At 35.7% G+C, this 27,237-nt stretch overlaps 3 protein-coding genes across 6 annotated transcripts; all 3 read left to right on the top strand.

Annotated features, from left to right (window-relative positions):
- Window positions 1-954: 954 nt before the first annotated feature.
- LOC145617873 (uncharacterized) lies at window positions 955-4,817 on the top strand. Its single transcript, XM_081672626.1, has 5 exons — window positions 955-1,501; window positions 1,739-1,850; window positions 2,120-2,243; window positions 2,875-3,783; window positions 4,123-4,817. Exons 1-5 carry the CDS (start codon window positions 1,300-1,302, stop codon window positions 4,525-4,527), a joined length of 1,752 nt encoding a protein of 583 aa, XP_081528752.1. The 5' UTR covers window positions 955-1,299; the 3' UTR covers window positions 4,528-4,817.
- Window positions 4,818-10,187: 5,370 nt separating this feature from the next.
- LOC145616429 (putative inactive receptor kinase At5g58300) lies at window positions 10,188-14,751 on the top strand. Of its 3 annotated transcripts, XM_081671141.1 has the most exons (4): window positions 10,188-10,598; window positions 10,754-10,800; window positions 12,283-13,640; window positions 13,789-14,751. In XM_081671141.1, the coding sequence occupies exons 3-4, from the start codon at window positions 12,350-12,352 to the stop codon at window positions 14,421-14,423; spliced, it is 1,926 nt and encodes a 641-aa protein (XP_081527267.1). In that variant the 5' UTR covers window positions 10,188-10,598; window positions 10,754-10,800; window positions 12,283-12,349; the 3' UTR covers window positions 14,424-14,751. The 3 variants fall into 3 exon arrangements, with proteins under 3 accessions (XP_081527267.1, XP_081527269.1, XP_081527268.1); XM_081671143.1 differs by lacking the exons at window positions 10,188-10,598; window positions 10,754-10,800 and adding an exon at window positions 11,680-11,858; XM_081671142.1 differs by lacking the exons at window positions 10,188-10,598; window positions 10,754-10,800 and adding an exon at window positions 11,866-11,965.
- Window positions 14,752-16,602: 1,851 nt separating this feature from the next.
- LOC145618397 (uncharacterized) lies at window positions 16,603-26,148 on the top strand. Of its 2 annotated transcripts, none has more exons than XM_081673171.1 (6): window positions 16,603-17,124; window positions 18,432-18,595; window positions 19,027-19,200; window positions 19,676-19,813; window positions 20,918-21,119; window positions 25,368-26,148. In XM_081673171.1, exons 2-6 carry the CDS (start codon window positions 18,593-18,595, stop codon window positions 25,616-25,618), a joined length of 768 nt encoding a protein of 255 aa, XP_081529297.1. In that variant the 5' UTR covers window positions 16,603-17,124; window positions 18,432-18,592; the 3' UTR covers window positions 25,619-26,148. The 2 variants fall into 2 exon arrangements, with proteins under 2 accessions (XP_081529297.1, XP_081529296.1); XM_081673170.1 differs by having other exon boundaries at window positions 18,427-18,595.
- The last annotated feature ends 1,089 nt before the right edge of the window (window positions 26,149-27,237 follow it).

The following is a 27,237-nucleotide window of genomic DNA, read 5'->3' as shown; positions in this document are numbered from 1 at the left end:
TGAGAATTGAGAGTCATTCGACACCAAAATAAATTATCTTATCAACTGTTACCAATCAAAGAACAAACAATTAGTTGGATTGCTTCTGCGTACTAGTTGACTGTCCGTGCTCGTGATTGTCATTTCTTTTGCTGGTTTTTTAGCTTGTATTTGTTGTTTTGTTGGTGATCTTTGTCAAAAGAACAAACAATTAGTTTACCTAACAGATTTTTGTAAATAAGTAATGATATATATCAGCGAATCAATACATAATTCTCTGTATTTTAATTAAATTATCTTACTGTACTACTTTCATAAATTATCATATGTCATACTGTGTATTTCATCCAAATAATATATCAATATTTCTTAAAGCCATTTGATGAGTAAGGATGATAACACCGTAACAATGACATAATCGAATAAGAGTAACATTAGTGATTTAGTGCAAAACCATCTTTTAATTACAAGATCACTTTTTTGTGAATCATGCAAGCAAAGTGATCATATCCTAGGTTCTCTCTCTTCTTGGCTTAAACCTCCTACAAGATGATTTTATATAATATTAAGGTAATTTAATCTAAAGTTATGCTTTCTCAAAATAAGTCTATCACTTTTTTTAGGGATGAGCATGGGCCGATAACCAATAAACCGAATCGATAAATTCGAGTATCCGGATATTCGGATCGGTTATCGAGTATCCAATAAGGTATCCAACAGTGTTAATTAAACTTAAGAAATTAGTTTTTATGATTTTTTTTTAACACTAATTAGCAATAACACCACATGATCTTGACCAAATTATCAATAATATTACTATTGATATTATATAGTGATTATTAAATTATCAATAATATTAGTATGTTCGCATTCTTTATAAGTATCTATAATATATTTTTTCCACACATGTTCTTTTAAATATATTTAATGATCTTTCTGGGTGCACCTAGCTACACCAACCAAACATTAGTTTGATAGAGGGGCAAGTTTGAAAAAAGAGGAGCACCGTCTGGTCCTCCTGGGCGGGGAAGAACTAAAACTCCCTCGAAATCCCCATTTATTATTGGACCTTTTCCCGTTTAATTAATTTTTCGAAAATACTAGTAAAAAATCTCTGCGCCAGGAATTTGTTTCTTCTCTCACAGAATTGAGAATTGAGAATTGAGAATTGAGATCCATTCTCACTTTATTTTCTCTCTCTTCATCATATCACATATGACGTAAATTCAAAGTAGCAACTGTTTTCTTCCTTTTCCCATCTGCCCATATCCAATTACACAACCAACTTCTTTTATTATTCCATTCAACATTTCAACCAACATGAATCGCAGCTTCAGGGATTACAACAACTCCTCCTCCTCCTCCACCAGAATTTACCCGTCTCAGCAACAACCACAAAACCACCACCACCGCAGAGGCAACAGCTTCACCGGTGCCTCCAGAAACGCCGATGATACTCTCGATCTCTTCTCTCGCTCTCGCCGCAGTGTCTCCCTGAGTACTCCCTCCGACGAAGCACAAGGTTTTTTTTTTTTTATCATTTAATCGGACGTTATCGAATCATTTTGGGATAAAGGCCTTGTTGTTGTCGTAATTTGTCGGTTAATCTGAAATGGGATGCAAAACTAGTGATGGTCCCTGTTTCCGTACCTTACTTCGCAACAGTGACGTCTTAGTGGTTACTTAATTTTTCAATTTTTTTTATTAATAATAATAAATTCGAAGAAATTTGATTGATTGATTGATTGATTGGTTGCAGTGTCAATGAGATTGGGGAGGATAACAACGGTGGGATCAGTGACAATGGCAGCAAGGAGTGGTTTGGATGATCTACTGGCTTCTGCTGATGGCGGGAAGCATGATTATGATTGGTTTACATCCTCACTCATTTTCATCTCTTTTTTCATTGGTACTTTTAGTTTTCCAATTTCCCCCATCTTTATAACTATAATATAATTAATTAATTAATCATAGAGTTAATCTCACTGATTTAAATGCTTTACTGTAATTGATTAGCTTTAGATCACATACTTGATTAAGATGGATGTTTTAACTCGAAGCAAGCTCCATTTTTTGTGATATTAGCTGTTACCATTAGTTCTATGCTTGATTCACTGACACTATATCGCGATTTGTATAGGCTTCTGACGCCTCCAGAAACTCCACTTTGCGCATCATCAGAGAGGACTGATTTTCAACCAACTTCAGCTACTCCAAGAAACAGATCTGCTACTAGATCCACTTCCACGACTAAACCGTCCAGGGTATGTCCCATCGCATGTCACTGTGGAACTTAATTTGTTAATGTGCTCTTTTGTGGTAAATTCTAATCCTCATTAATAATAGTATTGCTAACATTGTATCCCTAAATAAATTGGCAAACTTTCTGTTTCATTATCATAGCTTCACTTTAAAGTTTTGCTAATTTCATTTTTAACTTTTCTATTTTACCAAAATGAAATGCTTCTACTTTACCGAGATTTTAATACAAACACAATAATAGTATTATGGAGTAGTAACACTGTTCAGGTATTTAAGATACTTGTGGCATAACACCATTTTAATCAAGTTTGAATTACATTTTCAAATCATGTAATGCTACCCTAATAGCAACGCTAGTTTGGATGTGAGTATGATTCTAAAATAATTTACTTCACATTGAGGATGTTGAAAGAGTGTTGCAGTATAAGCTTATTTTAAAGTAGATAGTTGATACATCTTTCTGGAAAAGGCAATACAAAATTCTTGCTTGTGGAACTTAATAATTTGTCTTTAAGTACATTCTTGTGCAGAATCCTTGCAGTCCAATATGAATTTATGGTGTTAAGTCGATTTTTGTGATCAGATATATGAATTTGGATAAACTGTCTAACTTCAGTCATATGGTTGTATCAGCTTTCTACTGCGCAATTGGATAGCAGCCATTCCTCTAGACCAGCAAGAAGCAGCTCCGTGACACGCTCTTCTATATCTTCTACTCTTAACAGCACTTATTCTTCAAATAGATCCTCCTCGATTCTGAATACAAGTTCAGCCTCTGTGTCATCTTACATTAGACCATCCTCCCCCATCAACCGTACATCATCTACTGCTAGGCCTACCACTCCCTCCACGCGAACTACACCCTCACGATCTTCTACTCCTTCAAGACCCCGTTCATCATCCAATATCTCTTCTGGTGACAGGACACGGCAATCACAAAACTCAAGACCCTCTACTCCTAGTTCTAGATCGCAGGTCCCTGCTACTTCTAGTATTCCTGTCACTCGATCAAACTCTCGCCCATCAACTCCAACTCGGCGAAGTCCATCATCCAACTCCTTAGCAGCTCCCAGCCTCTCTGTTTCAACAGGGCGTGTAATGTCTAATGGACGCAACCAGACATCAACATCGCGTCCTAGCTCCCCAAGTCCTAGGGTTCGATCACAGCAGCCAGTTATTCCCCCTGATTTCCCACTTGATACACCTCCAAATCTAAGAACATCATTGACAGATAGACCTATTTCTGCTGGGAGGTCAAGACCAGGTACAGGTTTGACATCAAAGGTAAATGCGGAGACTCCAAGCTCTGTTAATAGGCCTAGGAGACCATCTTCTCCAGTTAGTAGGGGTAGGTCTGTAGAACCACCTGGAAGGGGTCATCTTCACTCTAATGGCCACAGTACTGATGTATCTGAATCCCGTAAATCAGCTTATGTTTCTGATTCAATGAGGAAACCTGTCAAGGCATCCACAACCATGGAGAATGGTGGTATGGGAAGGACCATATCAAAGAAGTCAATTGACATGGCTATCAGACATATGGTACGTTTATTATTCTCCTTTGTTACTTGTTTCTGTCTTTTGTAATCAGTAACTTGTTCCTAACAGTCTTCATATTACCTCTGATATGTTTCTATCTCGCTTGAATTTTTTATTATGGTCTCACTTCGTTCTCTTTAATATGGGGGACTGTCTGCAACAAATGACAATTGATTTCATCTTTATCGTTGGAGAGGATTAGTCCCCTTGTATGTGTGCGTTCTGTCTTTCATTCTTTGACATGTTTTGTGGTACTAGTTGGCATTCCCACTCAGAAAATTGAATATCTGTGTACAATTGGTTTTGTATAACTCCTTGCTTTGCTTTGTACTGCTTATGTAGGATATTAGAAATGGTTCAGGGAGCATGCGCCCACTTCCAAGTACCTCCCTGTTCCCTCAAAGCATCCGGTCTGCTCCATCCAAAATCCAAACTGGTCACGGGTCTGGCAGTCCAACATCTGTCAACAGTAATGGAAGTCCATCACTTAGCAGTAATGGATCTAATCTAGAGAATGGTACACATGCTAATGGGTTGCTTGAGAACGGGAAGAAAGAAGAAAATGGCAGGTTGTTCGGGAGATTGACTGGAGCAGACATGTACGAGAGCACCCGATATGATGCAATCCTACTAAAAGAGGATCTGAAGAACACTACTTGGCTGCATAGCGTGGATGATATGTCTGATCAGTGTTCCATTTTTGAAAATGGGTTTGAGCCTCTGCCGGAACCATTTGGCCTCTCATGATTGCAACCTCGTTTCGGTATTTTATATATTTCTGATCTTTCGAATTGATTATATCAGAAGTTATCTGGTTATCTCTGCGTGATCGAATATCTCATTTTTGCTTGGAGAAGAGCTGAATGTCTATTGATTGATTGTTTTGCAAAGAAATGTCTGGGTTTCCTATGTTCCCGAGTCCTGATGTAATTGATATGATACATTATAACTTAATGCCATGGATACTCCAGGCAATAGTCATATAGTTCTGTACATTTGATTCATTTCGCAATGATATATATTGATGGTTATGTGTTATCATTGTAATCATTATCGAATCTAGCAGTACTAACAGTTGGTACTTTATATAGATATTGCACACACATAGATAGAAGACAGAGCTTTTGGGATGTACTCTTGTATGCCTGTAAGGTTTAGACTTTGGAGACCCCTTTTGTTATGCTATAATCTGAAGAGGGATCTCAGAGTCTCAGACCAGTATCTGCTTGTGCAAATACTGTAGTATTCTAGATGATTAGATGGACTGTCTGGCTTCCTTTGCACTCGATAAACTAATCGAGTTACATGAGATTCTGTTATGACTTAGAACAAGTACATTTTGACAAAGATATTTTGGATAGTGGATCTGAAAGAGAGAATTCTGATAGGGTTAGCCTCAGAGAAGCATGAAGAATGAGTAAGAATTCTTCTGATAAGAATGTGAGATCTGGGAATTTTGGATTTACTCAATTATTTTTTGCTGCAAAAGATATATGTGGGGAAACTTCCAAGCTAGATCTGGGAATAATGAGGTCAAATGTGATAGGCATGTGGGTGGCCTTTGAACTTTGCTGTCAGTCGCAGTTGCAGCACATGATGCGGGCATCAGGTTTAGAGCCCACGCACAACAAGCACATGTCCATGTGATCTCACTAGTTTTTAAATAAACACAAGGGCTCACCCTCAACATCATTTGCTATCCTCATTTTGAGGATCCTCATGCACTCCACCCCTCTTCATCTAACTTCTGTGTGTTTTTCATATACTGTATCACTACTTTTAGCCTAGACTACTTTTCTTGCTTAGTGATACATCTTCGGTCTATCACACAATTTGTCGAGTTTAAATGGTTTCACGTAATTTGTTCCAAGAATCACTATTTTCTTAGAAGGCCCCGAGTTTACATTAATACGTCATTTTAGTCTTTGGGACCGTTGCTACTTGTATAAGAGAAGGTATAAAACCATTTGCAAAGTAAATAGTGTGACCAGTGACTAGTGACTACGACAGTAGTAAGTGGTGAGTGTGGTTTATACTGTACCTTGGCTTTAAAATGAGAGGCAGTGCAACCAATATCGTACGTAATATAAAGTTCACAAACTACTTTTGGGGCTCTGATGAAAACAGCCATACTCAAAACTGGGCCTGTGACCCAATAAGACTTTAATGCTTCCAAATTCATTGGGTTGGCCCACAATACCTACACCTATTAAATAAAGTCTAACCAGGCACTAAACTATACCATGATTCACTGGTTAGTGACAGACACTACACTTCGCCTATCTTGTGCTCAACTGCATGTTGACTTTGACATCATATTTATTAGGGTTATCATGATTCATCTGTTTATTTTCTCAAACCATGTTTGTTAAAATTGCTTGTTCATTCCTATTTTTTTTTTTTTTTTTTTTTTAAAAAATGCTTGTTTATTCAATACGAGTACATGTTTAATGTATTTATTTGGACATTTTTCCTATGGAAATCATTCATTTACCGTAATACTCCGTAATATTATGTTTTGCACCTATAACAAATTGTTTCAAAAGCCATTGCATGCTTGTTGCTTTAGTGGTGGAAACTGAAAAAAAAATTATCTCACTCTATGTTTAATAATATTACATATATCATAAATTAATTAATTTAGGTAAATTTGTATATATCATAAATCTCTTACGTACCTTCATATTATACCCGGATATACTTAAAGATAGTTATACAGGTGCACTATTGTAGCGTGTAGCCATGGAGTATATTGAGATTTAATTTTTGGTTAGCAAATGAATAACAAATAACTTGGATACAGTATAATAATGTATTTGTATAAAAAGAAATGGCATACTTGTAGAGGTTGTAGTGAAGATGTGTATTGCATGCATGGTACAATCTGAATGTCATTAGAAATGGGCCCAGTAATATAGATCTAACTACTTCTCATAAAATGCCAAATAAAAATATAAACAACGGAACTTTATTTATGATTAAAATGCATTGGAGAGCTACTAATGAGAGTCAACGAGAGCATATATTCACTGTAGAGTGTAGACTGTAGTGAAGTCTGCTTTTCATTTTGACTCGGAATTGAATGCTTGACTGTTTATCTTTAGAAGAAATTAATTGGAAAGACTTAATTAAACAACACTTAGGTTAGGAGTGCATTTTATGAGGCAAAAAAGAGTGGAGTTGGTACATAAATAGGTAAGACTTAATTTTACAAAAAAAAGTCTCTAATTCGAATATCAGACAACCGCTAGAATTTATGTTTCGACTTTATTAATTAATAATTATAATTATAGATAGATTCATCATGCATGTGTTGATGATGCAAACTAAAGCATCCAAGGTTAACTCTACTTACCTGTCCTTAGTAATCTACCTACTTCTTGTTATGAAAATACGGAGTTAGGTTTTTACTCTTTAGCTTCAACTCATACACCATGCAGTGCAAACATTTGTTATTTGACTTTTCAAACAAAATTTCATACATTTTGTTTTTCATTACCACCACATACTATGACCTATGGAGTACATCTCTATAAGTTTTTTTATTTATTTTTTTATTTATTTTAAATTTTTGGGTAAGAAAAAGGCATTATATACAGCGAGTCGGCGAATGACCTCTCACATGTCAACTATGTTCGATTATGCAGACAAAATTCTTTTAGAGTACGTGAGACGATAAGAGCTTGAGAGAGAAAGGATAAGGGACTCCCTATTCACAACCATGTTATTTACATCCACATGGTTGTGAGATAGTAACTTTTACCACTAGAACAAATACTACTTGTTATTTTTGAAGAAAACAAATAGTACTTGTTAACATGGTATACTACTACTATTGTCCTAAATTCGTCATGTATTATTGTCATATTAATTCAATCTGGCATTGGAATTTCGGAACAAGAAATGTTTTTGGACTTTTGGTTTTTCATTTAATATTAATCTGACACCAATCTTGTTTAAGAGATATTCAGTACTCTGTATAACGTAACATCTTCAACTTCAAATCTTCAATACTAAACAGTTCGTATAAACAAATAAATTTTCCAAAATTGTTAGGTAAACTAAAAATGATGGAAAAATAAGACTACAATTAGTAATGTAGTGTAATAAAGGATCTCTTAATTGGATATATACTCCATCTGTAATTAATATAATTAGGTTGGATAATTAGAATATAATTTGGAAATTATTTGACTTTTACAAGTTGAGATTAAAATTAAGGAGATGCTAAGCTCCTAATAAAAAAAAAAAAGGTGGAAGAACACCGAAGAATCCATCCAAAGAGGGAGAGACAAATACAAGTTACAAGCATTTGCACCTCTTTCTATCTCTCTGCTAATCTGTCAGTATCTCACTAATTACCCTCGTGGGCCCCACTCTCACCCTCCTTTCCAACTTTCTCAACTACTGCTCCCCCCTTTCTTCTTTTATTTTAGGTTTTAGAATTGGGATCTTAGGAATTAAGGATAGATGACCTTATTTTTTTAAAGTGTGCTAGTCCCACTAATTTTATTTAATTACCAGACAAATACTATCAAATTAATTAACATCATGTTTATCTAGTTTATTTTACTTGTCTCAAATTATACGAATATTTTTTTTTTTTGATTATTTTGTGAATTTTTTTTTTGATAAAGTGCGACAAATGTATGATTACTATGTCTTGTGAGTACAACTTCCGCTTCAACTTAATTACAGATTAAAAAACTTTGACTTTATACTATTTTATATACCATCTCTATTTCAAATTATTTACAATGAATTGACATAAAAATGTGAGTCTCTAAATAATGTCTAATCATTGCAAATAGTTTGAAACAGATGCAGTACGTTTAGTGCTGTCAAATTTCAAACCGAAACCGTTTAACTGTCCGAAACCGACCGACTCAAATGAGAACTGAACCGATTAAAAACCGATTTTTTTGAAACCGAAAACCGACCCAAACCGTATTATAGTAAACCCGAAACCGAATCGACCCGAATAATGTTAAACCGTATAAGAACCGAACCCGTTAACAAACCGAACCAAATATAAACCGAACTGAAAGAAAACCGAACCGTATCTAACCCGAAATCGGTTCCAGCCCGAAACCGTTTAAACTGGCAAAAAAACCGCTTACACCGAGCTGTTAGCAAAGTGCTACCCGTTTGCACCGAACCATTTAAAAACCGAACTGATTGTAAACCGAACTGGTTATAAACCAAACCGTTTATGAACCAAACCGCTTCTAAATCGAACTGTCTACAAACTTTTTTATATAATTAAATGGATGTTTTTTTTTTTTTTACGGGAATATAATTAAATCGAACTGTTTACAAACTTTTTTGTTTTGACGGGAATATAACTAGTAGATCAGTATGACTAAACTTGAAACATAACATAATATGTATTTATAAAATCAATGAGAATTTGTTTATAATATGATGCCTAAATATGAAATGATTCGCGACTTTATATAAAACTTGTGAACGTAAAAGGTTAGCAAGTACTATCAAATTTCAAACCAAAACCATTTAACTGCCCGAATCCAAATAACTCGATAAACAATTTATTTTATGAAACCGAAAACCGACCCGAACCGTAATTTAGTAAACTTGAAATGGAACCGATATGAATAACGTTAAAGTGGTTAAACCATTGAAGAACCGAACCAGTTATAAACTGAACCGAAAAAGAACCGAACCAGTTAAAAGCTGAATCGAAAAGAACCGAACCAGTTATAAACTGAGCCAAAAAAGAACCGAACTGTTTCTAACCCAAAATCGTTTCGAACACGAAACTGTTTGAACCGGGATAGAAACCGTTTACACCGCACCGTTAACAAACCGCAACCCGTCTGCACCGAACCGTTTATAACCCGGACTGTTTACAACCCGAACCGAATTAAAACCGCTTAAAAATAAACCGAAACCGAATCGAACCGATAACTATTTAAACCGAACCAAAACCGACCCGTGAGACAATTAAACCGATTCCAAACCGACCCGATTAAATACCGAACCGATTTCAAACCGAACCGAAACCGAACTGTCAAACCGTTTTGACAGTGCTAAGTACGTTACTTACTTTGATTACAATATTAAAACACTTTGTATACCTACTCTGTAAATGTTGTCATGCAAATTTTTTTTGATTAGTTGTGAGTAACACTTTAAATATAATTTTTTTGTTTTTAAAAAAAAAAACTTTTTAATTATATATTTTCATTATATCAACTTTAGGTTTCTTGGTTAAAGTTTTGTATTGATACGCGTATCATTTGATTAATAAAAATGCGTAAATGGAGGTAGTAGCAGTTGGTTTAAAAATGTTAAGGTAATCGGCAAGGAATGAGCTGGTATTGTGTTGGTAAGAAAAACAGAAACGTAAAAATGTCATGTTAATATTGTTAACAAAAGAAAGAAAAGGTCTTTGTTCTGAAAAATTACAGCTGTGCAGACCAACTTCAATTCCTGGGTTCTGCACCTGCCTTCTTCTTCTTCTTCTTCTTCTTCTTCTTCTTCCTTACTTGGAAAATCCGAACAACAAAAACACTGAAACAGAGAAGAAATTCATCGAAAACCCAAAACCCCCCATTTTCAGGGGAGGTTACTTTTGATTTTGGGTTGAACACAAATTAAACATGTTTTCTCTCTAAACTAATACCCATTACCCAACTCAGATTCACTTGTATTCTTCAAGTTTTGCCGTTGATAATTGCTTTTTCTTTTTCCTTTTTAAACCCCCCCATTTCCCCACCTTTTCTCTCTTTTTCATTCTCTTTCTTAAACTCAACTATGTTGTTGTTGTTGTTGCTGCAAATGCTGCTTCTTTCCAGGTACCCTTTTCTTTTTTTTTCTATCTCTCACATTTTATTCAACTTGTCAACTTCATTTCTGCATCATATAAAATGTGCTAAATTCTATTCATTTTCTGTTTCTAAATTTGATTCATCAATTTCATGGATCTGTACCTCTATTTCTTGTTGTGCAGATAATTTTGTTGATAGGTGCTCTAATTTGACCCATTTATCTTTTTAGGTAAATTCCTCTTTCAATATCTCTTTGAATTCATATACTCTTATATTTTGTTTGATTTTTGTTACATTTCCTTACTTCAAATTTATTTCCTTTAATTTTAGTTCAACTATTAATTTGATTGCTAAAGATAGTAAATTCTTCTTCCCTCTAGTATGAATTTATCAAAATTTTCAGCTTTCCCATTTTCAGGTTCATGTTTACTAAAATCTTCATTACACCCTGATCTGTTCTTCATTTTATTAATCATCCCAATTCAACCGGATCCTTCAATTTATCATAAGTTGATTAGATTCGATAATTTGAAAGAGGACCTTCAATTTGGTATACTTTGGATACCATTAGTGAGAAGTGAGACCCAGTATATCATCCTTCCCAATTTAGTAGAAGTATACTGATTGCTGTTTTTTAAGGGAAAAGAAAAAAGAGAATGTTTTACTTGTGGGATTTGACTAATGATTCATGCAATATACTCTTAAAATTAGAAGGTGAAAGCATGGAAAGGCAGTAGGAGAACATTGATCATGAGTGATAATTAGTGTTTTAAACAGAAAAAGACTCGTCTTTATTATCAACTAAACCTTGCATACTTATTAGTGCTCCCTTCTTTATCCAAAAAGAACTCCCATGCTTTATTGCTTTCATTAGCACTTTAGCTGTGTGCTTACTTTTTGATAAATGTATTATGGAGTACTACCTTTTTATACTAATCCTAAAGATTGTATTATGACTGTCAGACGAGAATTGAACTGGACATTTCTTTGTTTTCATAAATAGTGGCATTTATGCTTTGGTACAAAAATTTTCCGTTAATCCTATTCTTTCTTCTCCACTCATTTTAATTTGATGCTTTAAGTTGTTTAATTCCGAGGGTGGGTGGACTGGTGTTAATAACTGGACCCGGCGGATGAATTCCTTAGAAACACACTGGGGTCTGGTATTAATCTAGCATTCAATCTGTTGGTCCACAAATTAGTCTTCAATCAAAGGCAGCTTCTTTGCTAACATGTGGCTCCCATTCTGGTGTACATTTAATCCTTGAGTTGTTCGTTGGTACTTAGGTGAAGTATCTGTACCTTCTCTTAAATTGCAATAGAGATTATGAGATTCCGCTTGATGCTTTTATATCCTGCTTGTTGTCCCATATAATTGTATTCCCTTTTATCTGGTAATTCACATCTAACCTCTCAATGTACGGTTTCTGCATTTTGTATATCACTCGTGTTGTTGCAAGCATCTTTGTTCTAACTTTGCTACATTGTTATTTGTCTAGATTATTGTTTTTCTATAAGAGATAACTAGTCTTTTACAGCATTTTGCTTATAGTGCATGTTAAGTCATTCCTTTTCTTTTTTTTTTGGCTAATTGAGTGAATTTTATTAGTTTTTGTAAACTCTATGCTTCACATGCATGCAGTGCTTGCTTTAGTTTGTATTCGTAGGAAATATGATCAGACTGCTGATAGCCTATTCTTTCTTTTGCCAGGCATTACCAGAGAATCGCTACAACAGACCAACCATTATCCTATTGAGCCTACACCAGCAGGATATCTATGAGGCTCTTCTTTCTTTTGACATTGGTGTCGCTTTTCTTGCTCATTTTTCCACCTCCAAACCATGCTGATCTGGAAAATGATAAGCAAGCTTTGCTTCAGTTTGCTGCTTCAATCCCTCATGGCCGGAAAGTGAACTGGACTTCTTCTGCCCCAGTATGCACTGCTTGGGTGGGCATTACCTGCAGCTCGGATAACAATAGTGTAGTTGCTGTCAGGCTACCTGGGGTTGGACTTAAAGGTCTTATCCCTAATAACACCCTTGGGAAGTTGGATCACCTTACGACCCTCAGCCTCCGATCAAACCTCCTCTCAGGGAGTCTTCCATCTGATCTGCTGTCCCTTCCTTCTCTCCAGTATGTATACCTACAACAAAATAACTTATCTGGAAAAATACCATCTTCATTATCCCCACAACTCAACACATTAGATCTCGCTTCTAACTCCCTGCAGGGTGAAATTCCATCATCTGTTCAAAATCTGACTAATTTAAATAAGTTGTTCCTTCAAGATAATGCTCTTACTGGATCCATCCCCAAATTAAATAATCAAAGTCTTAAATATCTGAATTTGAGCAACAATCACCTTAATGGCGCAATCCCATTGGCTCTTAGTGGCTTTCCCAATTCTTCATTTCAGGGAAACACAGGCTTGTGTGGACCTCCACTTAAACAGTGCTCTGGAGTTTCTCCTGCTTCTGCTCCCGCTGTGTCTCCTTCAGATAACGTGGGTCCTACACCTGCTGCTCATGAGAAAAAACACTCGAAAAAGGGACTAAGCAAAAAGGTTATCATTGCCATTGCAGTAGGAGGAGGTGTGGCACTTTTTCTTCTACTGCTGATGGCTTTCTTTTGCTGTTTAAGGAAAAAGGATAGTGAAGGACATGGTGTTCTTAAAGGAAAGGCTTTTGGTGCTGGAAGGACTGAAAAGCCCAAGGAAGATTTTGGTAGTGGTGTCCAGGAGTCCGAGAAGAACAAATTGGTTTTCTTTGAAGGTTGTTCCTTCAATTTTGATCTTGAAGATCTACTAAGGGCCTCTGCTGAAGTGCTGGGAAAGGGAAGCTATGGGACGACTTACAAGGCCATCTTGGAGGATGGAACGACAGTAGTTGTCAAGAGATTGAAGGAGGTTGTGGTTGGCAAAAGAGAGTTTGAGCAGCAGATGGAAACAGTTGGAAGGGTCGGTCAGCACCCTAATGTTATTCCCCTACGGGCTTATTACTACTCTAAGGATGAAAAACTTCTTGTTTACGACTATGTATCAGCTGGTAGCCTGTTGGCACGTTTGCATGGTATGCTCTCTGTTCTCTTTGTTTTATCCTTTTTGTTTCTTATGTGTCAATTCTGAAAATGAGAAATTTAAAAAGTAGAACTCTGTTCAGCTTAGCAATTACTGTCCGAAAGAGCTTAAATAAACAAAACAATGAATGATATTTTCAGGTAGCAAGGATGGTGAAAAACCACCACTGGACTGGGAATCCAGGATAAAAATTTTACTGGGAGCTGCTAAAGGAATAGCCCACATCCATTCAGCAGGCGGTGGCAAGTTCACACACGGGAACATTAAGTCCTCCAATGTGTTTCTTTCCGAGGACCATAATGGTTGCATATCAGATTTTGGTCTGGCTCCCCTCATGAGCTTCCCTGCTGTCCCTCCGAGAACTGCCGGCTACAGAGCACCAGAAACAATAGAGACGAGGAAAACCTCCCAAAAATCTGATGTTTATAGCTTTGGTGTTCTCCTTCTTGAGTTGCTTACGGGGAAGACCCCAGTGCAATCACCTGGACGTGATGATGTGGTTGATCTCCCAAGGTGGGTGCAGTCAGTTGTTCGGGAGGAATGGACCGCGGAAGTATTCGACGCAGAGCTAATGAGAAATCAGAATATTGAAGAAGAGTTGGTTCAAATGCTTCAAATTGCCATGGCTTGTGTTTCCAAGGTGCCAGATTTAAGACCCGACATGGGAGAAGTGGTGAAGATGATCGAGGAGACCAGGCAGTCGGATTCTTCAAGCAGACCATCACCAGAGGCGGAGGGATCAAAGTTGAAGGCTTCAGATACCATTACACCGTAAAAGTAACAAAGAGCAATAATTTGTTCTTTTGATTTCATCTTTTAGTGAAAAAGGAGGCTACTAACAAAGGACTGTACATAGCTCAAAATCTTGGTGCTTGCTGCTAATGAGGTCCCAGCTATTTAGTGATTCTTTTAGGGTTATAAATTAGAAACTCAAATTGTGTCATTCTTTTCTTTTCTTTTTTTTTCAGGTTTTTATTTGTTGATCAGTATAGGAGGGGTGTTGTAGCTAAATTTGATTCAAACATTGTCTTTTTTATTGGTGTTACTGACATCTTGTATAAGTGTATCTTATCTCAAATTAGTATTACAATCAATTAAATTGTGACAAATTCGTTTGACATACACTAATTGGAGTCTTAATGATGAGACAAAAAAAAAAGGGGGGGGGGGGGGGGGGGGGGGGCCGGGGGTGGTTTGATGCTATTTTTCATAATTCTTTATGCATGATTACATGACTCATCATCAAGCAAATCATGGTTCTGATATTGAAGTCGAACAAAATAACTTAATTCTACTTCCCCAGAATCGATTAAAATCAAATTTTCAATTATATCAGGTGATACAGGTTGGCCATTATAACCAAAAATAAAAAATGGCCAACAACAAAAAAGGTAACGGGACAATATAGTCTGTAGTCCAATCTTGTGTTAAAAAATGTTTACCGTAAAACAACTCAGATACGTAGTCTGACCATCTATTTCCTTTCTATCTCAATACTTAGTAATTGAAATTGAAGTAGCATTTATTATTATGAAAGGAATGTAGAAACGTTTAACAGCCCATTAAATTTCGAAAAAACAATTTCACAATGACTTCTACCGCTTTTGAGACCGTGTGTAATTTGTTGAGATTATTCTGCTAATCTCATATAATACGTAGTTAGTTAGAAAAACAATCTATCTATTCAATCAAATTTCATCTTTGTTCAATTCAACGGTAACATATATACCTGACTTTGTTACCAAGACAATATTAGATGTAAGCTACGACACATACATCAACGACTAATAATTAAACATTAACCAACGTTGAATTGACTTTTTTCAATTCAACGTTGGTTACAAGTATGGAGTTACTTCTTCCTATTAATTTTTAGGGTATTTAGTTTTGGAAAATTTGCCAAGAATAATACCACCTTTCAATGGTCTTCTAAACATGGAACAACTTTTGAATTATTTCAAAATGTAACAACCTTTGATACACATCTGCCAAAAATGGAACAAAAAACCTGTAACCTGTTTTACAAGTTACATTTGACACGAGTGACATAGTGATTGGTTTAAACATTTTTAGTTTATTTTAATATTATTTTTTAATAATAATGATTTAAAAACAAAGCTTAAGTTTAAAAAAAAACATTAACAAAAAAATTAATACTAAAAAAATTTGCAGAAAACACCTCCCTTTTGGCTTGCTGGCAGCCACCACACCACCAATTGGTCTCCCTTCCCAAACCCGTCGGTGGCTAAAGATCCCTACCGGCGCTAGCGACACCGTCCTTATGCTGTCCTCGACCACCTATTCCCTCCCTTTGAAGCCTTGAATCACCACCTTAAAATTTGAAAACCCTAAAACTACCCCTCGATTTTGGGGTTTTAGGATTTTCGGGTGATGGTTAAAGGTGGGAATGGAGTGGAGTCGGTCTGTAGAGGGGCGAAATGGGTTCATCGACATGGGGAAAGGGGATTGGGCGTCGGCCGGTGAGAAGAGGAGGGTTTACAAGGGGAGGGAGGGGGGTTTCCGGGGAAGGGTATAGGCTACGTGGTCGGGGATTAGGTCAGTAAAGTTTTCACCAGCGCCGGGTAAGGATTCTGGCTGTCGGTCAGGGGTGGGGAGGAGGAGACCGAATGGTAGTTGAGTGGTTGCCAGCAAAAGGGAGAGGGTGTTTTTTTTTTCAATTTTTTCTTTTAGTTTTAAGTATTTTTTTTATTTGGTCTTAATTTATTTTATTTTAATTTTATTTTAAATCATAAAAAGCGATCGATGGCATTGTTTCATGTGTCACAGGTAACCTATTAAACAGGTTACCAACCGGTCACATACCATTTTTGGCTAATATGTATCAAAGATTGTTCCATTTTGAAATAATCTAAAGGCCGTTCCATTTATGGAAGATCGGTGAAAGGTGGTATTATTCCCGGCTAGAGGAAATAACTTCTCGATGAAAATAAACAAATGACTTAGGTGCCGTTTGGTTCGCAGATGGTAAATGGAATGGAATGAACAAAGGAAAATAATAGGAATGGACTGAAAATCCCCCAAACTTAGGGTGGTGTTTGTTTTGAATAACAAAGGAAACCAGCCACCAGTCCAACCACCACACCACCACCACACCACCACTACATTTCTTGACTTCCCACAATTTCCAGCCACTCCATCACTCGCCGCTCCTACTCCACCACTCGCCGACCACCGCCGCCCCTCACCGCCGCTCCTCGCGCCCTTACACATCTCCCCTCTCCGCAAAAACATCCCACCGCCCCCGCTCCAACTATTCCTCCTCTCGCGCGACCTAGCTCTCATGGCGAAAACTCACTAAAACCCATTTTCACTCTCGCGCGACCTAGCTTTCATTGTGAAAACTCCTCCGTAGCTTCTTCCTCGGTTCCTTAATTCTACAGTTTCGACCTAAATTGCTTTGGTTTTTTCAAATTGGGGTTCAGCTTTAGTGTTTCGATCTACATCAAGGTTTTAAGGTATGAATTTATCGAATTAGGGTTCTTGTGATTTTCCCTTTCTTAATTCAATTATAGTCTTAAAATTCGAATTAAATTTTGTTGTTGATCATTTGTCTTAAGTAATTTCGATTTTGTTCTTCGAATTGAATGTTGTTGTTGTGAATTACTTGATTAATTTTAAATCAAACTGTATTATTGAAAACCAAGAAAATTACTTCTGGATGTTAGTTCTGTAAGCTATTTCTTGTTCTTTTCCTCTTTGTTTCTCTTGATGTGACTGTTGTAGTCCTCTGAGGCTTTGACAATGCTATTACATTATTGGTCATATAATCAACTCCTTTGTAAACTCCTTCGTAAGATCCTGCAGAATTTCATATAACCAAATTGAATTGGTCACATCAATATTTCAGACTTAATTACCTGGTTTTGATGAATCCCTTTTTTTTTAATGCTTATTATAGTGCAGTAATTTTGTGTCTTAGGTGCTAGATGATGGCAGAATTGTTTTGAACAGAGGTTTTTTCACAAAGAAATTCTAAAAAACAATCAGCTATGAGAGAATTTTTACATCAATATACTGTACAGGGTGTCCAACTCGGAGTATATAGCAGCTTTGCCTGTTTAGCAGGCCTAATAGAATTGTTTTTTATTAGAATACTTGGTTACACACATGGGGTAAAAGTAATGTTGTGATCAAGTTATATTAATTAGTACGCATCTCTTGCACTATACCATGTTTAAATCAGAACATTATAACAAAGCCTAACTGCCACAGCTTGTTGTCTCCCGGCCTCATTGAGTTCAATATCTGACTGTCCCTGGATCATTAAATCAAATAGAATTACAAGTTTGAGTAAACACACCAATTTTAATTATTCAGTTATTCCATTATTGAATTTACAAAACTATAATTCCAAAGAGAAAATGAACTAGTGGTAGCCTGGTAGCCATATATGAAGTGTGCTTACATTTTGATCATATTTGTGAGTTTGACTGTTTTTTTAGGTATTTTATCTCGTAGGAGTTAATTGATAGTGTCTGGTAGTTGTTCGAACTGAAAATCAGAGCTGACTGAGAATCAGTATAATATTACAAGTTGAACATTGTAGACAAGTGAAGGAGCTAATGGCAGTCAAAGTTGTGAATTGTGGTTTAACTGAAGGAGATCATGCTGTCATTTGCCTTCCCCAACTTAGGCAGCTTGTTCTCATTCTATTGCCTCAGATGGAAAGCATCTATAAGGGTCGACTTGTTTGTGCTTTGCTTCTGTCTTGTACTATAATGGACTGTCCAAAACTGAAGCGTTTTTCTGTTCTCCAGGATAGATGCATGAGAAGAGTCATATGTCTCTTGTCTAGAACGGATTGAAGGCCAAGAGAAATGGTGGGACTTGTTAGTATGAGATCAGCCGGAATCTAAGGCTTTGCTCAAACCCCTTTGGAGGACAAGATTGTTTACTACTGACTTAGCCACCTTGCTGTGTCAAATGGTTTGTTTGCTTGCTTCTCTCTCTTTCCCCCGCCCCCCACCCCCTCTCTTACTTCCAAAAGCACTCCTTATTCAGTTAAGGAGTATTCCCTACTATGACTGGGTGATTAATCTTATGATTTTATTACCGCACTATATAGTCCTAGACTCTTTAAAGCTTATGATAATTAAGTTTTCCAGTTGTTTGTTGAAAAGACTGTGTTATTTTTAAAAGAGAATAAAAAAGACCTTTCATTTATGCTTAAGACTTAGGCATTTAGCCTAATTCACTGTGTAATTTAATATAACGTATGTCATGTAATATTTTGATCAATTGAGCAATATTGTGGCTTTTCATAAACTACTACTCGTACTACTTAATTAAAAGAGTGTTGAATTAAATTCAAAGTTCCTCTAGTGTGCTACTAATTTTTATTTTTTTTCATTGGTAAGGAGAAAGAGGTTGGAAGTTCATCGCGAGGAGGAGATTTGGGAAATCAATGGGCTGAATTTGGTCGTCAGTTGCAGGGGTTTAGGTTCAGTTCATCTCTACCTCAGTCGCGGATACCCGGAGTAAAGCTTCCTATTCAGCCGTTACAGCAGTATGACTTTTGTATTGTCATTGGGGTAAGGCCTACAGCATTAGTATGACAAATAGTATTTTAATAATTACTTTTAGGCCAATATTTTTGATCTTATAGTTGTTTGTTCGTGATTTATGGGTCAATAATGTGTGGGATCTTACAGCCCTTAGTACGAATTTCTCCTCTATGGAGGTGAATGAGATTTGCAATATTCCTGTACCCCTATATGACAGAAATGACGCTTGGATGTGGCATCATACAAAGGAAGGCAACATGTAATGTTGTTAGAATCTAAGCTAAGTTTAAGCTTTGAGCAAAACCTATTTGAGCTTGGCTCAAAGATTTAGTACCCTTAATTAGAATCTTGGTGGCTTAGACCACATGTAATGTTGTTTTAGCATTATGAGCAAGTTGAATGGTAATATTGGATGGTATATATGCTTAGTAATTTTTTATTTTAAGTACACTTGTTCTATCAATGAATGATGTTCCTTGAATTTCTTCTAAAAAACTTGCAGTTTGCTAAGACCTTCCAGCTAGTTGGTGGTATCAAATGGGAGTGTTACCAAAGCATTAACTTGAGCAACTATTACGTTCATTTCCTCTCCGTAGAACCTGAACCTTCTGCTGACGTTCAGTTGCCTTACGATCAAACGGTATGAATTTAAAACTTGTAAGTTTTCTTTTTTTATGACGTCTAAAACCTTAAATATTAATTACAAAGTTTCTTAGGTGAATTAATTGCAATTCCTCCATGATAAACTTTTCCATTTCTGAGGTATGTTCAAACGCCATATAATTTGAAAAACCGACCCTGTTCTGGTATAGACTCACCCCAATCAAAAGAGTATAACAAATTGGCAAGTGCAAGCTCAAGGTTGGCTAAACGAAAAGCAAAGGCTGGGCACATTCTTCTTCCACCCCCAAAAGGAATCATTGCCATACTTTCACTCCCTATCATATCCATTGAACTCCCCAAAAACCTCTTCGGCATAAATTAATTTTAATTTTTCTGAGTCCTTCCAGTATTTTGGGTCTCTTCCAATAGCCAATGCATTTATAACAATAAGATTTTTGGGTAAGATATCATATCCTTTTAAGTTACTTTTGTTTACTGTTTCGTGAGGTATTAATAATGGAGCTGGTGGGTGCAGCCTAAATGCTTCCTTTATCGCTGCTTTGAAATATTTGAGTTTTGAGAGATCAACTTTTGTTATACAACCTTTATTCAATGCGGCATTCCTTAACTCTTCTTGTACTCTTTTCATTGGAATGGGGTTTTTCACTAACTCAGTAAGTGTCCAAATTATTCCAGCCGTAGTGGTATTTGCTCCTCCGGAGAAAAGATTCTACAAATAAAAATGGAAAAGAAAAACAATTAAGGCTGTTAGAATTGAATCTACAAATAAAGAAGTATCATTGATTGAGTTCGCGCATCAAATAGTCATTAGTGGTCAAGTTAATAAATGTAGTTCATGCAAAATTGCAAATTATCTGTTTTGTGCTTTGTTTGTACAAATATGCTATTTTTTGGAGTAAAAAGAAGTCTCTTGCAAGTAGGGGAAACGACGATCCTTCTTACAAAAAGAAGTCATAGGGGTGGAAGGAAGAACTATAACTACTACTACGACATGCGTGCAACCTTGATTTTCATTCCTACAATGTCCCTAGCATCCCTTTCCTTAATTTACTTAGCAACTTCTCTTTTCCAATCCACTTATAGTTGTAGCTTTATGAAATTTCTTAAATAAATTTTGCAGATTCCGCCTCCTCATTCAGAGCTGGATAAGCAATTAAACTTCAGGTGGGCGTCGTTTACATTTAAAGCAGTTTCTGCATGGAGAATGAACCGCTGGGAACGCCATGGAGCAAAGAATCCCATTTATGATCAGGAATTATATTTTCACAACGCCTGTGAAATTCACAAGTTCTTGGACATAAAAAACAAAATGGATGAAATCGGTAAAAACTCTATCTAAATTGTTTTTTTAATTTTATTAAAGGTTTCGTGTTTTTGTGTTATTTAAAATAAATGTTATTATTGTTATTATTATTATTATTATTATTATTATTGTTGTTGTTGTTGTTGTTGTTGTTAATCGGAAGTAAAGGCTTCACTTTTGTTAATAAATTTTAGTTTTCCATGCATAATCTTACAATTCTTTTCTATAGAATTACTAAGAGGCAAAATATTACAATTACAAGAAGGTTTGAAAATAATGTCTTAACTTGTTTGAAATCTAATACTTGTAATCAATGATGCACGGGTACGCCTCCTCCATGCTGTTTTCGTACCGGGGACGTATCGGGGACAGAAACGAGTACGAGTACGCCTAGGATGCGTCCCCATGAAAAGTGGTACGGGGAGCCTTTCGGGTACGGCTTAGGTACTTTTTGGATGTCCCCTAGTACAAATTGAAGCCCAATTCTAAAAAAAAAAACCCTCTTTAATTACTTACCTTTGCAATTTGAAAACCCTAAATCTTAAAATACAAAGACGATAGATATAGGCTTGTTGCCCGACCACCATCTCTGACTAGGCCACCACCATCTCCGACTAGGCGACCACAAGCTGCGGAGTACTCTGCTTCTTTCTCTTGCTCTATGTTTCTTTTGTTCTGATTTGGTCGATTTATTTTTCTGCATTCATTTAGTGTTGCTTTTTCTTCTTCTTCTTTTTTTTTTTTTTTTTTTTTTTTTTTTTTTTTTTTTTGTTCTTTTCAATCATAGGTGTTATTATGTGATTTTTTTTTTTCCTCATATTTTGATTCCTACTATTAGGAGTAGGTTTTTATTTATTTTTCTTTCTTTTGTTTTCAAGACTAAATGTGATTTTAATCATTAATGTCGTTATGTTGTGAATTTTGTGAATTTTTTTTTTTTGTTTTCCATTTTTTGTATATATATATTTATATTTTGCTGATTTTTTTTGGTTGTATCCATGACGTACCCGTTTTTTGGAATTTTAATTTTTCCGTATCCCGTCCCCGTATCCGTCCCCGTTTTTGTATCTGTATCCGTTTCCGTGCAACCTAGCTTGTAATAACATATTTAAAGTAGAATAAGGTCCTATTCACTTCACCTTAAGAAAAAATAACATTAAGTAAAAAAAACTTCTGTTTATTAAAATTAAGTTTTTTTATTTTTTGAAATAATTAGTAAAATTAATTTTAGTTTAGTAAAATTAATTTCAGTTTATTAAAAATCAGTAACTCTATAGAAGAAATATAATAGAGAATCAATCAAATTAATTTCAATTCAGTAATAATAATTTCAGTTCAACAAAAATAATTTAATAAAAATAAGGTGAAGTAAACGGGGTCAAATTCGAGAGTACATGTCATGTATTCAAAAAAAAAAAAAGTATATATCGTGTCACGTAAAATTTTATCTTTTATAAACCTATGATTAAATTAATTTGTATAATAAATATACCATGCCACATAAGTAATTTTGAACTAATGGTATGCATTTGATTTGTTTTATCATATAAAAAACAAAATAAAATTTATGAAAAAAATTGATTTGATGAAAAAGATAATTTTTATTTATAGTATATCCCTATTTTTTAGTTGCTAATCGTATGCATTTGATTATTTTCATTATATACAAGATAAGAATTTTTAAAAAATTATAAAAATACAAAATAAGAACAAACTTATATATTTTTTTCAAACTATTCATATAATGTATGCAATATGTGTATCAATATTGTGCTACTTGATGAAAGATTCTAGGAAACAAGATAATTCACTGCCAAAAATTATCCTTCAAGATAAAACCAATGATCTATACCAATATTCCCTTGAATAGCACTAGAAAGGAAAATAGTACAAGCTTAATTCAAGCCAGTGAACAAGCTAGTCCTATTACCCCCTTAACCATGAAGCCAACTTTTTCAAGCCAATCTCTCTACTCTCTTTCCCAATCCTCTACTACTCCCAAACATAGTAACTTTATATATATATGTACCACTAGAGAAGATCACGCCCACAGACCCGTATCTGGACTGTACTCGCTAGATTCGACCAGGTTCTATAGGACAACAGCTAGACTAAAAAGTATGGAAGTGATAGTGTAGGTTCAATGAATGAGGGTGAATAACCTACGAAAGATGAACAAAGGGGAAAAAGAAGAAGAGACACAAGATGATAACGCTGAAAAACCCATGAATAAGGGGTAAAAACTACGGGTGGCGTTGAGTCCATCAATCTACTAATCTGAAAATTAAGTACTGGTACAATGCAGGTTGTTTTAGATCAAGAATGAATCTGTAATTTAGTACTAATTGCTAATGACTATGAAATATGATGCCTAGGGCTCGTATCTTGTGTTTTTACAATGGTTTTTAATCCTATTTATAATAGGAGAGCCATTTTAAGTCTTGTAACAGCTTCTTTGATGATGAGGTTCATGCCATGTTCTCTTTGTGTTTATCCTTTGCCTTTTGACTTGTTCTTTACTGCCGGTTAGTTGGAGAATAGTGTGGGAGTGTCCTCCATGAAAATAGGAGAAGTAGTTTGACTCCTTGACTTGGTCTTCGACGAATGTGGATTGATTTGTGGTGCAGATACAATTAACATTTCCAATTGACTTATTCTTGGTGGGAAATATCTCCTCCTTGATTGTAGGAAAGCTTATAACTACTTTGACTTTGTTCAAACTTGGATTCTCTTAGAATATTCCTTGGAAATATCTTTGTTTTATTAAGTTTAATACCCGGAACCAGGTAGCTGATCACGTAGACACCTGAACCTTAGTAAAAATTTAGGCACACCACAAGCCCCCTAAAGATGGAGATACACTCATGGAGGGTGTCGAGGCCGGAGACACTACAACTGATGGTGACATTGCAGTTACCATTAGAAATTAGACAAGCCATGAGGCACATTTATGATGCTTTCAAATCCGAATTCCCGAATAAAATGTTTCCTATGAATAGTACAACCCTTATTGGTGCTGATTCCTTTCCAATTACGTGCTTGGTTTGGAACGTTCAAGAAGCTGGAAATAGAGATTTCTTGGCAATTTTGCGTGAAGTGATTCGTATTAATAAACCCCTGGTTTTTGCTTGAGTAGAAACCCATAAGGGTGGTGAACAAGCAATGAGAGTTGCTACATTGGTTGGTTATAACGGGCATACTCGTGTGGATGCTCTTTTAATGGGGGCACTTGGGTTTACTGGAAGCCTGAACTAGTGACCATCGACTCTAATGTAAAGTCTAACCAATACATCACAATGACGATATCAAGAGGAGGAGAAGAACCGTGGTACTTTACCTCTCCCTCTAAGTGCCAAGATTTATGGCGTAAACTCTCTGTTTTTGCTAAGCAGCATAATAAACCCTGGATGCTAGCCAGTGATTTTAATGAGACTCGTTTTGGTTGGGAAAGAAAGTCAAGTTGTGCGGAAACAACTAGGAGAAGTGAGCACTTTAATCACTGGGTGGAACAAAATCAATTAATTGAGAGGTGGAATTTTCGGGCTCACCTCATACTTGGGCTAGAGGAAATTCTTTAGCGACTTGAAGAAGTGCAAGACTGGATAGAACTGTCTGTAATCCAGATTGGGGTTTGCGTTTTGACAAAGCAAGAGTGAAACATCTCCCGGCTATTCAATTGGACCATTGCCCTCTTCTTATCTCATCAAATGGATTTGCTCCTCTAGATTCTCTAAATCTTCCCTTTTGTTTCCAGGCGGCTTGGTTATCTCATGAAAAGTTCTCTGACTTTTTATCTGAAAAATGGAGAACTGACATCCCTCTTATGAACATGCTCAAGTCCTTCTCTACTGATCTGCAAGAATGGAACAAAGATGTTTTTCACAACATTTTCAGGGAGAAAAAAACTCTCATGGCTTGATAGGAGGAATCATAAGGCCTTGGCTACTAGAAGAACTCGGGGCTGCTAGGGAGTTGGATTTAGTACTCAATCAGGAGGAATTGCTGTGGTACCAGAAAGTAAGAGTGGATTGGTTGTAACACGGTGATCGCAATACTACCTTCTTGGTTAATTAATAATGCTTCTTAAGCCTAAATCAACTACCAAAAATACCTTAATACAAACACGCAAAATCATGGCTTATACTCATATATTAATGATTTCAAATCAAGTAGAAAAAACAAGTTTATGACAGTACCTTAAGTTCTTTAACCTATTTATTTTGATTTATGACTATACTAATTTCATGATATTTTCTAACTTTCTTAGGACAGTACCTGCAGTGTAGTCGTGTCTCGCATGCTAGATACAAATGGCGAGAAGCCAAAGCCAGCACCTTGACTAGACAGATGAGTACCAGATTAGGATTTAGACCCCAGCTCCATTGTAGACTGGTGGAGGGCCGATGGTGCCTATATGAGTGGAAATTCAAGCTTTCATCTGCGCTCGAACTATCAAGCTACTCCTATGCAGAAAGGTATGGCGGAGGATTCTCGGATGATGTTCTGATCTTGTTTTAGATTACTGCATTTTGTGGAATTTGACAGATGCCAACAGTATTTGATGATGACGCTCAAGGCTTCTCAGAACAATTACTGCCTATTATTTCGCCCATAACATGACCAGTCTTCTGCCAAACAATTGCGGCATCACTGCAATCATGCTTTCAAGAGTATTTGATGACGACGCTCAAATAATATGCAGTAATAACTTGTATTGGTTTGCAAATTGTATATATGCGCTCCTTTATTGTCGTGCCATTTGCTGAATAGAACAGGATAGTATTAGTTTGCAAATCTGAATATTTGTGCTCCTTAAACACCAGCATTACTGCTTCTGGTACGGGCAGTACTGATGCTACTTGGGTTTGCCCCCCTAATGGAGTTGTGAAGGTGAATAGTAAATATCGATGCTTTTGTATGTGAGGGTATGAAAAGGGAAGTAAGCAAGTATAATATTATATCAAGTGGGTTTAAATCTGCTACTTGGTGATATTATGTGATGTACTGATGTTCAACTCATTTAAAGTTGTGATTGCCATGTTAAACTATGAATTGATCGTTGTTGACATTTTATGGGCCCTAGGCAAAGTAAGATATTAGGGCCCCTCATGAATCATGATAAAATAATTGGCTATTTAGTACTCCGTAGTATAATAGTTTCTCCATTGTTAATAAGTGTTCTACTACCTCCAATCTTATTCGTATAATATGCAACTTTTTTTTTTTTTTTAATCTCACAAATACTACACCAAATTTGCATATAATGCGAACCAGATGTAGTGTTTCACTTAGGCACATATACCAATACAAATCTTTGACCGTAACATCTTTAATTATAAATATGTATGAACTATAACAATTAAAAATTAATATGATTCCAACAAATACCCATAATAATATATACTTCGTACGTGTATATATAGAGCAAGTGAATCCCTACCTTATAAAAAGTAGGAAATTGCTCTTATGAATAGTGCACAGATCATTATACCCCTCAAAATGTTTGTTTACCTTGTTACCCCATGAATAATTTTGTAATTTTTCTTAAGACCCATCAATTATTTAGAAATCAAATGAGGAACGGACTAATAAAGTTTAAATTTTTTTATATTTAATGGGGGTTATGGTTTAATTATTACCTGACAACATTAGTCACCGGACAACGAAAGCTTGTTGCTTTATGTGGGCGTTACTTTAAAGTAGCTCAACTAACTACACAGTAAATAGCTTTGAGAAAATATTATACACAAACCGGCATAGGACATAAAGAACATCGATAATAGTTCATCTCAAAGGGCTAGCTATATTGCGCGCAGGTTGGAATCCTTAGTAATGCAAAGTACTAATAAAGCACTTATTAAAAAATAAGGGAGTAATATTTATATATTTTATTTAATTTTACAAATAGGTAGTTAGTTTATTGTGGGAAAGAAAAAGAAATGTTTGTATAATTACTACTTGTATACTACGTATTTTGTTTATTTATTGTTGGTGGAAAATGCAATCCAAAAGGAGAGTTCTTAATATGAGAAATATAACTAATTAAAATGTCAATATTATTTACAAATAACAATAAGAAATATCATGAAAAAAAGAACAAAACAAGGTACATATAGGTCCCAAAAAAAATTAAATAA

Source organism: Chenopodium album, chromosome 26, assembly GCF_948465745.1.
Source record: "Chenopodium album chromosome 26, dcCheAlbu1.1, whole genome shotgun sequence".
Lineage (NCBI taxonomy): Eukaryota > Viridiplantae > Streptophyta > Magnoliopsida > Caryophyllales > Amaranthaceae > Chenopodium > Chenopodium album.
The sequence above is the reverse complement of the archived record's forward strand: the minus strand, read 5'-3'. Positions and strand labels throughout refer to the sequence as shown.